At 41.1% G+C, this 15,466-nt stretch overlaps 1 protein-coding gene across 1 annotated transcript in view; it reads left to right on the top strand.

The window, feature by feature from the left end:
* The window catches only part of LOC109480804 (peroxisomal multifunctional enzyme type 2-like), an 18,313-nt gene extending 11,151 nt beyond the window's left edge, over nt 1–7,162 (top strand). The window contains 10 exon segments of the mRNA XM_019783119.1: nt 3,313–3,382; nt 3,695–3,801; nt 3,997–4,145; nt 4,664–4,685; nt 4,869–5,007; nt 5,323–5,453; nt 5,590–5,673; nt 5,813–5,957; nt 6,094–6,224; nt 6,397–7,162. Coding sequence (XP_019638678.1) covers nt 3,313–3,382; nt 3,695–3,801; nt 3,997–4,145; nt 4,664–4,685; nt 4,869–5,007; nt 5,323–5,453; nt 5,590–5,673; nt 5,813–5,957; nt 6,094–6,224; nt 6,397–6,489 — 1,071 coding nt within the window. The 3' untranslated portion in view covers nt 6,490–7,162.
* The last annotated feature ends 8,304 nt before the right edge of the window (nt 7,163–15,466 follow it).

Here is a 15,466-nt window from a genome sequence, read left to right as displayed (position 1 = left end):
TTGTCTTCGTCAGAAGGACTATGAAATTGTCTCGCCGGAGTGTGGGGAACTGCGGATTTTGCGATATAACTCTGGAAGGCATGATTCGACGTCCATGATTTTTGGCAGGCAGATTACCGCTGTTAAGGCCGAAGTCAAGTAGAAGTTTTGGCTTCGTGGGGGGTCCGTGCGTCACGTTAGTGCACCTTTTGTGTTTGTGGCTTGTTAGCAAGATAACTCAAGTATTTGTAAAATGTTGATTATAATTCTTGGTGTGGTGCTTACTATTGTCGGGACCAAGGTTAAGTTCGTTACTGACCTTCGTGGGGGGTTTCGTTGTGACTACAGGGGGCATTTTGTTAATTTTTCTTGTGAGCAGGATAACTTTTGTATGTGTGGATGGAATTTAATGAAATTTGATAGGCATGTTACTGTCGTGGTCTCCAAGATTGAGTTCAAAGATGAGAGTCGTGGAGGTCGTTATGTCCCCGTAATAGGACCTTTTGTGTTTAGAAATCCCCCACCTACATCTGCTTGGAGACAGCCGACAGCTGGATATAGCGGGGAACCCCATAATGGGATGGGATCAAATGACGTTACATTGAGGGATTGTACTATAACTTCAGCAGGGGGAGGATAGGTTGGACATATGTCAGGTTATTTTCTACGGCCACACCAAGTAATTGCTATGGATGACGTCCACTGGAGACCTTAAATCTAATTACCTTAAATTTAAGGCAAGCGCGCAATAAAAACACGAAGGGCCGAGAAACGAGATGCCTAGATTTGGAATATACTAACTGTAGAAGTACAAATGTTAGGACACAAAGAACACAAGAAACAAGTCTTCTATTTGTCATAAAGACAAATTAACATAACTGCAGTAGTCACCCTGTTCTGATTCTTTCCTTTATAACATCTTCTCTTATTATATTTTGCGGCGCTGTCGTGACACTTTCAACACAGTAAGAATTTCTTGAACGTTTTTTTCCAGTAACAGTCCAAACTCAAATAACGTAGGGGGGGGGGGGGCTAACACGGGTGACGACGCATCTGTATAATCTGCGGCAAACCGTTTCAGGGTGTTCTGTACCATAAAAATAGTACAGAGATTCTTTTGTTCTTTAGACCAAATTGATTATTAAAAAGATTGAAGAATACGCATGTTAATTTCTCTAGAACGATGTACCTCTGACGAAGACATGAGATCTCCGACCTCTAGTTATGTAAATGTTAATACATTGCAGTGGTTTTAATCTACGTATTTGTAAAATGCCAACGGAATTCAGTCGTGTTTGAAGGAATTCAGCACGCTGCAAAGTTGATTTTAAACAAAGATTTGATTTATTTATCTTCTTCACGTTTCCTGAAACGCAGAGCATGGCGGTATAGCTTGGATTAGTAAATATACGCCATTGTTCCTATCGATGAGCAGTATTTTGGAGATAGAAAGGATTTAAATCCAAATCCCAGGAAAAGGACGTCGTCTCTCTCGAATATACAGAACATCAGACACTGCGCCTCTGCCACCGCAAATATGTCACAGTGGAAGCAAGGAGCTACCTCCTCGGTGAAAGTATGCAAAACTCGTCAAAATTTAAAATAAAATACACACAGAGAACTACAGCTCATATGCACACATTAGCACGTTTAATCACAATAACATAATGTTAAGTTACCGTATTCCGTTTCCAAGTGAATTCTAAAATACTACACAAACTGTCGCGGAGGCACTGCGACCTTTGAAGTGACAGAACACAGTTTTCGCCCTATGGGGATTTCTATAGTTAAGCACCCCAAGGTGGCTCACTTCGACGCGGTAAAATTATAGTAGGGTGCACTAGAGTAACACGGCCAACTAGTACATCTACAAAATAATAGAAAACAAAAAGTTATGTTTTTAACGTGACGACCTCTTTTATTTGGCCACCTGTGGAGGTCAAAGGAACTGCAGGCGGCTCACCATGGAACGCAGTTGCGTAATGCGGCGCATTTATACACGAACAGGGAAATCTTCACAGTATGTATCTTGTACACTGTATCAGATTATACAGTGTACAAGCCGATGCATTACTATACAACACAGCTCAGTTTACTTCTGGTTACATCTCACATAAGTCGCTTGATTCAAGGAGCTTTTATCACAGAATAATGCCCTTGCTTGATTCAATAGTTCTGCCCGCACTACTTTCTATACCCACGCCCATTAATACTGTGTTCTCCGACCTTGACATTAAACAATACCATGACCTTTGACCTAATGAATATTAATTAGTAGTAGCGTGGGTTATGGCCGGCCGGTGTGTCACGACTTCGGGAGTGAGGAGCGAGTGTTGTTTTATAAAGTCAGTGTTGACCGATAGAGGACACAGATGAAGTAGCCAACGCCACAAGATTTGAAGATCCATATTTTCGTCTTCCATGCCCACAGGTATCTTGTTATTTTTTTTTCATTCTCGGTATTAAAAAAAATGCTGCGTTGTTTACAGCATTTAGTATCCAGGCCCTGGCAGTCACGGAGCCTTATTCACGTAGATATGCTTCCCGATTCTCCCTATCATAGTCCCTAGCCTCTTCCTGAAAGCAAAATCAGTGACTTGTTGGAATGTACAAATTATTATCGTGATTGCTTTGACAGTACTATGTTGTTTATTTCGACCTTCTTAGATTTGGAACGTTTAATACCTCCATAATACGATATCTTCGAAAGTTCGTTTTCTACCGTAAATACTCATGAATGCATGATATTTACTCAAAAGGGAAAAGGTACCCATACACAAATCTCACAGAAAATGTGCGTTTGTGGCTTCGCAAATTCGTCTTTTTTGCTTGATATATGATAGTTTGGTGTGAAGTTTGCGATTTGACCCAAAATGGTGACGTTCCCGTTGCGCGATGTTGGCCCGAAATGGTGCCGTTCCCGTCACGCGATGTTGGCCCGAAATGGTGACGTTCCCGTGCTTGCCATTTGGGAGCTGAGTAATGAAAACACATGCGCGCACTGTCGCTCTAGAGTGGTGAATCTCCCGGACGGGAGTCCGTGGCTCCACGTGGAGAGTTTCCCGCGCGGGAACTGTGCCTCATACATGGCACAGTTCCCGCGCGGGAAACTCTCCACCTCCCGTACCTCGGCTTACCTGCTCTGTACATGTTTTGTTAATAATATATGTTTTGCCTGTTATACATGTATGTCTGTTTCATTGCCCATCAGTCTTGCACAGGCAGTAAGATGAACACTAATAACAGGTGCAAAATGCAAGTTGTGAAACAGTTCATACTATACCCCTTCAAAGCTAGCTACTCCATATACATGTAACGTTGTATCTCCCTCAGGCTGCCCTGTACCGTCTGAGTGGAGACTACAACCCTCTCCATCTGGACCCAACCTTCGCAGCTATGGGAGGTGAGCATGGCAGAATACATGGACCTGACAGAAAATGGTCTCACATGTTTGGAGTAAAGTGTTTTAAAAGGACCTATGTAACATTTATGTTGAAAAAACAAAAATGCACTTCTAGCATTTTGTAATATTTTTTGTGTTACATTACAATTTTTTATTAGAAATACCTTGTGAAATTTCTGTTTCAAAAGCTGTTGAATATGGCAAGGGCAGATGGTCTATGTACAAAATAAGCACTCCATTTCCACAAGATCCTAAGTTATTGGTTGTGTGATGAACTAACGTCTCATGTTACTGTGGGTTTTCTGCCATCAGGATTTAAGAAGCCCATCCTTCATGGTCTGTGCAGCTTTGGTATCGCTGCCCGCCATGTTCTCAAAACCTACGCCAACAATGATGTCACCAGGTTCAAGGCCATCAAGGTACAAAACAACATTTGACATACATGTATCTATTCCTCTAACAATAATAAACATACATTTTATTTCACTATTTTAAATGCATGAGTCATTCTTTATGCGTGAGTCAGTTGAAAGACATTATTGTGTGTTTTGGGTGTTCCAAGCTGCAGACCCAGGTGAAAGAGTCGTGTACACGTCATCTCTCTCCCACCCCAGGTGCGGTTTGCTAAGCCTGTGATCCCAGGCCAGACCCTGCAGACGGACATGTGGAAGGAGGGCAGCCGCATCCACCTGCAGGTGAAGGTAGTGGAGACAGGTGACATCGCTCTGAACGGGGCCTATGTGGACCTGGTGGAGGGGGCTGGGTAAGGGTTATAGAGTGCACTACACGCTGACAGTCAAATGTCAGATATTGAAGAGCTTTATTATACGTATACCCGTCTCTGCCTGTAAACTTCAAATGTTGAGAGAAAAATGTCCAAAGAGGAATAAGTCTTTATAAACCTTCTTCCTGCAGCCTAATTCTATATCCAATACAGATTTGGTGCCAAATGGCTACATTAGCCAGGCTGAATAAAGAAGTTCTCCAAACAGTAGGAAATTTAGCATATGTGACTACCATTACTATTATATAACTACCATGCAGAACTTAGTGCTTAGACTGGTTTACATGTACCTGTTATCAACAATTGGTTTATGTGTCAAATTTCAACATCATTTTGAAATGATAAATCTGTCATTGCAAATACGTGATACCAATGGCACATGCACGGTGGTTGAAAAATGATCTGCACTTTTGCCTGTTATTTGCATTCATCTATTCGTGCATATATGCCTGTGAGGAATATTTTCAGTACTCTTTCTTTTTTGTTTATCTTGACAGATCTTCTCCTCAGGCTGGCCAGGTTAGTGATTCATAGTTTTGTAACTTCTTCATTTGACTTTATTCATGGTGAGCATTTGAGCAGATTGTATTGATGTATGTATGTATGTAACATTTGTATGTTGTGCACTGATTTTAATTTTGACTAATACATGTATTAGAAATTACAAATCTACCAATCACAATCTCCCAATATTTCTCACAGGTAAGTGCTGGCTCCGCCCTGCCAAGCGATGCTGTTTTCGGACAGATGGCCCAGCAGCTGACCCCTGACCTTGTGAAGAAGGTCAATGCCATCTTCCTGTGGAACATCATGAAGGATAAGAAGCAGGCTGCCCAGTGGAGTAAGCGGAAATTCTTCTCACCTGAGAATCATTTAATATAAAAACCAAAGATCTCATATACCTTCATGAAATATTCATATGAGTTTTTGTGAATATCAAACCAACACAAATAGACACACTGAAAACCTGTTGCTTACTAGTAGATATATGTATGCCAACCATGATCACGTATTGCAAAATCAAGTGTTATGATATTTTTGTCTAACATAAATAGACACACTAAAACATGTTGCTTACTAGTAAATAAATGTGTGCTAACCATGATCACTTATTGCATAATCAAGTGTCATAATGATATTTATTCTATGTTTCTAGCTGTAGACCTGAAGACTGGCAGTGGTTCGGTGTACAAGGGTACCCCCAAACAGGGGAAGCCAGACACCACCATCACCATGTCAGACAATGACTTTATCGCCCTGGTGTCAGGGAAACTCAACGGACAGACGGTTCGTAATATCTTTGATAAGAAGCATTTTTGAGTTTTCTGTGAAAATGTATCAAGCAAAATGTGATCACAGACATGAAATAAGATGGACCTTACCCCACCAGTCATGCTGATGTTGTTGATGATGTTTCCTCCAGGCATTCTTCCAGGGCAAACTGAAGATCACTGGGAACCTGATGCTGATGACCAAACTGGAGGGGCTGTTCAAGGCTCAGGCACAGGTATGTAATATATAGTAGTGCTAAAATGGGGAATCCTCCACCACTTGTATAAACAGTATGTGAAGAAAATTCCTTCCCCTCTTGTCTTCTTGTGTTGTGTTGTGTTGTTCTTGTACTAACCCATCTGCTGTCCCCACAGCAGCCGGCTGGCCCCAGCCTGCTGAGTGATCCAGTCTTTACTGAGCTGGGCAGGAGGCTTCCCTCAGCTGGCGCCGCCATCCAGAAGATCAAGGCCATCTTTCTGTGGAACATCACCAAGGACAAGAAACAGGCTGCCCAGTGGAGTAAGGCCTGTCATGTTCTGGATGCAAAGCATGGCGTAAAGCATTTAGGCCCTTATATATGCCTTCAATAAAAATTGGTACAATTGTAGAACACTTCATAGAAATAATAACTATCTTTCACTTTGTTCCTCATCAGCTATTGACCTGAAGACTGGCAGTGGTTCGGTGTACAAGGGAACCCCCAAACAGGGGAAGCCAGACACCACCATCACCATCTCTGATCAGGACTTTGTGGATCTGGTCACTGGGAAACTCAACGGGCAAACGGTTTGTAATGTCCACCAACATTGCTAGAGACAAAACTTTCATGTCTCCAACATCATGACTTTTGCCTAACATGCAAAAATAAGATTATCCAAGAAATGACTACCAGTATTTTGTAAGCATTAGTACTAGTATGTATTAAATGTATTAATAACTTTGTGGTGTACTGTTGCAGGCGTTCTTCCAAGGCAAACTGAAGATTGCTGGGAACTTGATGCTGATGACCAAACTGGATGGACTCTTCAAGGAACAGGCTTCTAAGCTGTAAAGCACTGTGGGAATGCCCAGTGCATCATGGGTCATAGCTACGCTTTTATCATTGGATGTCTAATCAAACCTTCACCACATTCTCAATCTTGTTTTGATATCATGTAATACGTGACTGAAATTTCATTGCTTCATTTCTAACTGAGTTACTTATATGTTTGACACCTTGGCAGATAAGTTGAATTATGATTGTATCATATGAGAAGATATGAATTTAAAGAAAAAATATGGAAACTGAATATGTCACCAGATAAAGCATAATACTGTGCTGTATATGGATAGGGTGATTACAGTCATTAGACTTTATGTAATTGGAAGAAAACTTTGTGTATATTTGCTTCATTAGATATGCACTTTTTTCTTAAACCAAAGTCACCATATCACTCATAAGCATTTTCATATTTAGGCAGTAGTTTCTAGACTATTGATCTTGAGCAATTCTTGCATTCTTTGAATTCAATAAAGATATGAATAATGTTGTATTATTAACATTTTCCTATGTTGTGACATGTATTTTGCAACCTTATTATTTTTGTTCAAAACTTATAATTTCTCTAGACAAGATACACCCCGATTTTGTTGAGATTAATTGTAACAGTCATTTTATTGTCAAAATTGTGAGAATGTGTTGTCCATTGAGTCTGTTGAGAAAAATATGACAAGAGAAGCTGATCAAGATAATTCTGTGTTGAATAGACAGTATAAACTTTTTCCATGTCTATTAATACAAATCAGCTTTCATGGTAATTAAGTGGCATTTTTATATTGCCCATTTAAATGGGCTTTAGGACACTCAATAACACTTACAGGGGGTGTAGAGTACTGAGAGTAAATGTATATCGGAAATGGTCATTGTTGATTGGTGAAGAATGGATATTTAATCTATAAAAGTGCTGAATAACTCTAAACTAATGTTTGTGTCTTTATGTTGCTGTCTTAAAGCCGTTCTGAGTCAAAAGCACGAGGTTCATTCCCGGTTCGTTCTGCTTCATTTGATGCAATTACTGCCGACTGTTTCAGAAAAGCTGCTTCTATCGTGATCATGAAATACTGTATATATTAAGACATCGCATCGGATTATTCGACCATATTTCATCCTACGCCATGTTCCTGTCCCTTTTATACAGCTTCATCCAATGAAACTCCAATTACGTGCCCCACGGCACCACGTTAGTTATTACCATCGGAATCCCGAGCTACATGTATAGCCCTTTTATATGGGTGCCATACACCTAGTCTTATGAGGAAGTGACATTATGACTTGCACAGTTCCCTTGCGTGTTGGTATAGATTTGCCTATGACTTTGACACATTCAAATCCTTTCCAAACATCACTTAAATAGAAAGAATGTTACTTCCATATCCACGCACATCTGCAGTTACGTTTGAATTGTATCTTCAAGGTTACAACAGCAGCAGCTACTACATAATGTACAAGTCGAAATCGGCCAATCAAAAAAAAATCGACGACGGTTTTATTGTAGGTGACGGTACAGGTCATTCGCTGTAACTGCGTTTATGTTTGAACATGACAAAATATGTCAATATAAAGCCGTAAACCTTTTCAAACTTTTCCATGACGGCAAATCCTTCTGACAGTTACATGTCTGTAAAATCTATCAAATAGCTGGGCGATTTTATACAGTTCATGCGCAAATGACATTTGTAAAGCTTCTTGATGTCCCCCCGAGATAACAAGTCCCCCATTGACGTACTTACATGTGTATCTCCCGCGCTGTATAATGAGGAATCTTGGCGATCACGGCGCTGCGTTATCTACCTGTAATAACAGTGGCTTTACGCGATGGTTAACAGCACCCCAGCGGAGCGCCTAATGTGCGCAGACAGGCACCTTCACAGGAAGACACAGTAACTCTCATTAAGAGTGCAGCCGTAACTGGTACTCGTTAAGACTTTATGTCCCTTCATGGCAACAAATAAAGTAGTATAGGATTCATATGCCTACATATTATGTGCATATATTTATATATTCATATTATATCTGTCATTTTTTGGATGGGTGTCTTAAAGGAAGAGCATCTGAGGGTAAGAGAAAGTGTAAGAGAGGGCATGAGAATGTGAGGTTTTTTAATGGAGACTGGAGGTGATTCAATAAACATACCGATCTGTTTTGCTGTAGTCAACACACCTTTAATAGTGGAATCTGTACAGCTAAACTGGCTCCCCAGGGCGGCAATTCCGCTCTTCAGCTGTGGATTAGTACTAAAGAACAGGGCTCATACGACATGCAAGACGGGATATTTTTGTGTATTATGATGATTTTATATCATCTATCATCTCGTTTCGTCATAATCATAGCCTTCATATGTAGTCTACTACAAAACACTTTTCTCTACGGGTAATAGTTGACCAGCGACTAGGATTCATTAGATATATGTGGACATTCATCTGAAAACTTCATTCTTCCTCAGTAAGAGTACGAACTGACATATACATAGATTAAAACACATTTTGGCATTCTGACAACTACAGTAACATTTCTGTGGTGCCTTATTATAAAATTGCACTTCATTGACATAATGCATCAATTCATTTTGTAACGGCGAATTGAGGATCAACGTTGTCATGTCAACGTCGGCATTATCAGTTGATGAACATCGTTTCGTGTTTGAAGGTTTCGTACCAATTCGTAGAATAAGTAATTCAATATTGAAATTCCGAGACAGTTCCCTCTGTGACGGAAAGTACCTTTGTAATGCCTTCTTTCATGTCTCGCCAAGTCTCGCGAGACTGATAAGGCCCTTTTCTCCTCAGTAGAAGTCGTCTGCAAAGCACCGTGCTCTGGAGGTTCACCTGAGTCAGTATGTCTGATGGGCACTACTGATGTTCACGTCAAGTATCTACACTACTTATCTCAGGAAATCAACATCACAGATACGTTCCCTGCCTGGACAAATGATCAATTATACCGAAGGGGCAAAGGGAGCGATGCTTTCTTCCGGTTTCCTGATCTTCAAGTGAAAGAAGGTACCGGGCCTATCTTCCCAAGGGCCATCTTTAATTGCCTGGTATTCAGCCTATCAACAAAGGCCGACAAAGGGTGCTTAGGAAACCGGGACGACGGGATAGACTACCAGGCAACATCTTAAATCCCATGAAGGTTACACTTAAGCATCACCTATCCTTCAACTAGTTTGAGCTTTTGACAGGTTCTTCATATGTGTCAATGGTAACCGATACAATGTGTCTTACTTATGTACGGATTGCTGATGTGGTGCAGTTTTTTTTTATTGACTTTTTAATGCGTTTGAGACGAAAATGTGTACAGTTTGCGAGATATTCAAGAATATATTCCTCTTCTACATGTTTCAGTCATTTCAATGTTCATGTTGGTGAAATTTCACTCCGACATCAAAGATGCCATCGAGTCGTGTTTTTAACACAATGAATTGTCAGTTGTTTCTATGTGCATATTAATATACGATAAGATAAGCTTACAATAGCAAGACAAATAACATCATTATGATAACGTTTTCAATTATTCTATAAGAGAAATGTTATCTTTTAAGTGCAAAACCACAGTGGTGCCAGCAATTCTGAATCCGGAGCAATATCAGAAGTACGCGCCTTCAATATTCATTTAGTGAATGTAAAGATATTGTGTATGAGATGAATTTATATCAATGTTATTCGTGATACTTAATACAATTGCATAATTTGTTTAGTTTTCTAACAACATTCTGGGATAAAAGGTTGCAAATAAGTCAAGGACTTCAGTGCGTCGCCACTACATATTGTTAATAAATGTTGCAATTAAGAATGTATAACAAATTGAATACTTACTTTGACTCCCTGTTCAAATAACTGCATTCATCTATCTAAGTGATAGCCTTTTTGAGGCCTTATAGGCTGAGAGTTAATAATCCCCTGTGTCTAGGGCATGATATTGGAAGGCGGAGCTCATACTGTTCATTCCACCGCCTTTTACCTCCCCAACCGAAATCAGGTACCATTTTACACCTAGATTGAGTGAAGAAAGTTGTGTCAATTGCCTTTCCTTGTCCCAAGGAATACCAGCCTTGTCCTCTCGATCTCGTGTCCTTTAATAAGCCAAACCGCTCTGCCATTCAGCCATCTAACGTGATTATAATTTTAGTAGCACGTACTAAGTGTCCCTAGTCACGTCTGGCCCAGTTAAGTATGACCGTTACCCTATGTTTATGGCACGTATTGGAGGAGTGTACAGGGTCAGGCTCCCCTCACGAGGACGTAATAAAAGGAAGCGATGGAAGTAAGTCAAAGGTCAGGCTGGTGAAGTAAGATTGCTGAGACTTGCGGGGCAGAGTTAGACACGTGAGCGCAGGGATCAGACCTCACAGACAGGGCAGGCCGGGGAGAGGTAATCAGCTGTCGGGTTCAATACAGTATCTCGCAAAAATGCTTCCACTCTCTGTGCTATTATCATTTTCTCTCTTAGTGATCTCAGAAATAATTCATATTTAGAAGTCTTCTAGCTGCTAGTTTAGTGTGTTTTCCCAGATATTGTCAGTCATCTGAAAACAAGTGATGGAAAAGAAATATGTCGTCTCTTGAATCAATGGGTTTCAAAATGCTGCATGAGGGATATGACATCAAGATTTCTAAATGTCTAACTTTCTCTCGATTCCGTTATTTCTAAGTTGAAATGGTCTACGTCTAAAAATGCATATGCCACTTAAGAAAGTTGTTTTATCTACAACAAGAGTTCCACGATCTCATACCTTCGCCAAATGATGTTCAACCCTTGTGGTTGACGAATTATACAATTTTAATCATTGATTTTGCAAATAAGAGCCTCATTTGCATGGATTATATTTATCAGTTGATCATATTCTCCACCCAATCTTACAAAAAGGCTATTATAGCACTTCCACATAAATTATGCAAACGAGGTCATGATTTGAATTAATTATGTTTATTGATGTTCGCCTTCACTTAACTTCCAAATGTGGCAAGTATGAAATTCCCAGCAGTTACGACTATGAAATTATAAATATTTCCCATTAATTATGCAAATTAGGTCTTCATTTACATAATCTATATCCTCAGATGCTTTTTTTCATTCTCAATTACATGTCACAAGTGTTTCATAGTCCTATTATCGAACAAAGCAGATTTTTAGAATTTCCTCATTAATTATGCAAATTAGCTCCTGATTTGCATAATTGTTATTTGATTATGTCAAGCATCCCTTCAGCTACCTACATACCAAAAATCACGACAATCCGTCAACCGGTTCTTGAGTTATCATCCTTCGAAAATTTTTCAACAAATGCTCCTGCAATTCCAGATCAAGCCGCTAGGGGGCCCAAACTCATGTCACTTCTTCCCTACCTCAAGAGCTATCTAACAACAAAAATTCGTGACCCTAGCATGCCCAGATCGCGAGATATCAAAACCGGAAGTTCTGCTGCAGTACCAACAAAAGCCGCCAGGGGCCCCAAAATCTAATCATTTCTAGGTCTCATCAAGACCTACCCACCTACCAAGTTTCATAACAATGCATACTAAACTTCTTGAGTTATGCTGTTCACAGACAAACAGACGGACAAACGCTACTGAAAACATAACCTTCTTGGCGAAGGTAATAAGAGGCATGCAGTTGATCGCACGATAACTACACCGGTTCCTCTGAGGAGCTGGTATAGTTATCGTTAAATCCCATCACACCAGGACTTAACGTGTAACCAGGAAATGAAGCGCTGACCCGTTTTCCCACGACTGTGAATCGATCTTGACAAACGTTATCAATAAGACGGTGGACCCATCCGTCAATTTGAAGATGAAATGAAACCTTTGGTTTCTTCATCACAGACCTCCCGGCCAGGAGGGAAATTATTCATGGAGGCATCTTTTAGCATCGGCATCGTCGTCGTGACGAGAATAGGAAACCAGAAAAACTGTGGAAGACAATGGCGGACCACCTCAGTGCCACGCAAGAGCTGATAGGCGGTGTTAGTTGGGTTACATAATGTTGCAAGTGCCATACAGAACTTCATACATGTACTTCAAGAGGGCCTGCATTGTTACCATTAAGAATTAAGAACAAACAAAGCAGTAGTTTCTTAAGCTGGGCAATATGAAGGTAAACATATAAATGCTTTTGCATTGCATTACCTTTCTAGTTCTCCCTAGGATTTTGATGCCGTAGAATTTTCAAGTAGACTGTTACAGACTCAACCACCGACAACATTAAGACAGTCCTTTCCGTATAAACAGGGCAGCTGAATTTTGTACAACGAACTGCGCGCGTGTCCACGATTGTCTCAAGAATGCCCTCAGCTTGCAGTCGTACAAGGATCGCACGATGTATTGTACTGGGCCCTTACAAGCAAACAGTTTTCATCGAACTTGAGCCCATTCAGGCCCAATAACGCCTGAACATCCAGACCTCACGGCAGCTGGCGACTGCCTAACAATTCATTTCCTGCTGCTGAACCGATTGAAACACCCCGTAGGGACAACAGGTACCTGATGTTCTTGAATTGTTATTAACGTTCAATCAATCCTTGCTTCCCCTCATAAGACTTATCGTCCCTAAGCTTCGTTGATTAGATTCCAGTTATTGGCTGTCTGTCATCAAATGCCTGTAGAACCGTGCAAAGGCTGGGGGAGCATTAGCAATCGTGGGTAGGAAGGTAGAGCAAAGGGCAGGCACGAACTTAATTTCTGGAAAATGGCCATGGAATTCATGTTAGGACCAGACAATGGCATAAAATGGCAAAGATTTTACTTTTCATGCCTATCTGCACATCCATCTAAGTTAGAGACTGAGGAGACAACATGAAGGTCGACCATTAAACCATCTTTGCTTTTAGCAAAATCCATTTCTGACGTTTTATCAGTATCATTAGAGGAACCGACATTTCTTGTTAGTTGGTCCATAGTTTATTCGTGGCGGATTGATTAACACGGCAAATGTATCAATACTTTTTGCAAATAGACTAAATGCAAAATATCTGTTACACCTTTGTTGTGGCTTCAAAGCTGCATCCAGTTGAGTATGGGACAACAAAATTAACATTCAAGACCACCTGTTCACTGTCAGAGACTTGATAGTCTACGTTTTTCCTCAAATATTTTCCTGAAATCCCGGTAACAATGTACCAGCTATCATGATCATCACACACTTAACTCGCTCCCATGGACGTTCGTCAACCATACAGATAGTCACAAACTTTCACCGAACTCATTATTGATAGTAGCGTTAAATTGACTCAATTAAGTTTTCGTCTTGTGGAGGAAACGGTGAGATGAGCAGGGCAGACTGACATACGGGGTGCGGGAGGGATAATCTATCTACTACGACAGCCCACCAACAAACGCAGGTCTTCAGTCAGCTACCTGCACTTTTGTACTGTAAGTTACCGCCGTGTACCGAGGTTTTATTTGTGCTTGTCTATTTGTTTGCTAACTTTCAATGTCCGTAGCTATTTGAATACAGTAGAGTCACAGGACGTAAGGGGGAATGGTGTAACCCCAGACTGGTAGGAAGGTCGAATTGGCGTCCAAATTATGTTCCACAGGCTGTGAGAAAGTGACAGTGGAATGATCATCGAGAAATTTTAAATTATGAATAAAACCTGAAATTCTCAAAATTTTGAACAAAACCTGAAAACCCGAAACTCTAAATACTTCAGAAACGTACATATGTCTTCCATTTCTTGTTTATGCTTCGTCACCTTTACCTCTTGGGTTGCCCCCAACTAGCTGTGGCATTGCTCGGCACTTCAGACTTTTAATGTAATCAATGCAAAGGGCTGTCGGCCCTTCGCCCAACTATCTATGGCAATCACTCGTGATCTTTATTTGTAATCAGATACAGATTCATGTACAGATACATAGTCATGCACAGATACAGATTCATGTACAGATATACAGACTTTCCGAGTATGATGACCGTGTCAGTCCCTACACCTAAGTGAGGGTCACAGTTGACACGGTAGCCTTCGCGTGGATTTGTTTAAGGTGGATAACAGGTTGCGAATCTGAGACCCACACACTTGGGCATCCGTCTTCCCCAGCGGATCCATCGAGGGAGACGTGCTGGTTCCGGTTCGGGTGCTTGCAGCGAGCTGCCGGTGACTTGGTTACGCTCAAGTTCCGCCTTGACTACGCCAGCCCGCCTGGCGCTGCTCTCGTCCGCCAGCTGAAGACAACTGCCGTTGGAGACTTAACCCTCTAGTTGAGGGGGGATACGTGTAAAGTGCCTTTCCCAAGGGCACAACGTCGGTGCGCATGTTCGGACATGCCCCCGTGCTCCGACCCAGGTTCGAACCCGGGGCTCCTTTGTTGAGCGCCGAACGCTCTATCCACTACGTCACACGACGCCACATCGCCCAACTATGTTAAGGCTAAAGGTTTGATATTGGGGAAAGTTACACATAGTAACATATCTGCATGTATATGTCAATATGTTACATAGCTATTTAGCCTTTTTTGTGAGTTTCAAACGCCCGTTATATAACTGTATTTCACAAACGCTATCCAACATCCATACAAAGTGATGCTGCGGTTATAGGGTAACGCATGACACCTTAGTGATACATGTTTCGCGTCAACTTTGCAAACGAGCTATTATTCCATTTCCTCAGGTGACAAACGAGCCTTCACCGAGTGTTGTCGCAGTGATCAGTCACGACTTCTCCACACTAAAGACGCTCCCCTGGTACTCCTCGCGATGTATAGCCATGGTGCTTCTCGCACTATGTTAAAGGAGACATATGAACGTATTGAAGCATATCGACAGTATGTAGACTTTATAGCTTCAGGGTAAAACGTCCAAAATGTTGCACAAATAGTTGTAGTAACTTTTCTGTAGCAAAGAGTCTTTGTTCCTCACAGAACACTGTATGTCATAGCAACCTGTTGTCGTGCTACGTACGATCTGGCCTGGCCTATTCGGGTAACACATGACAGAATAAGTACGTTGGCAATGTTGACACGCGCAGCGCATAAAAATTCTAAGTTGCTGGGAT

This window comes from Branchiostoma belcheri, unplaced genomic scaffold (genome assembly GCF_001625305.1).
Source record: "Branchiostoma belcheri isolate BF01 breed outbred unplaced genomic scaffold, Haploidv18h27 scaffold52, whole genome shotgun sequence".
NCBI classification, from domain to species: Eukaryota; Metazoa; Chordata; class Leptocardii; order Amphioxiformes; family Branchiostomatidae; genus Branchiostoma; species Branchiostoma belcheri.
This window is presented reverse-complemented; position numbering and strand designations above follow the sequence as displayed.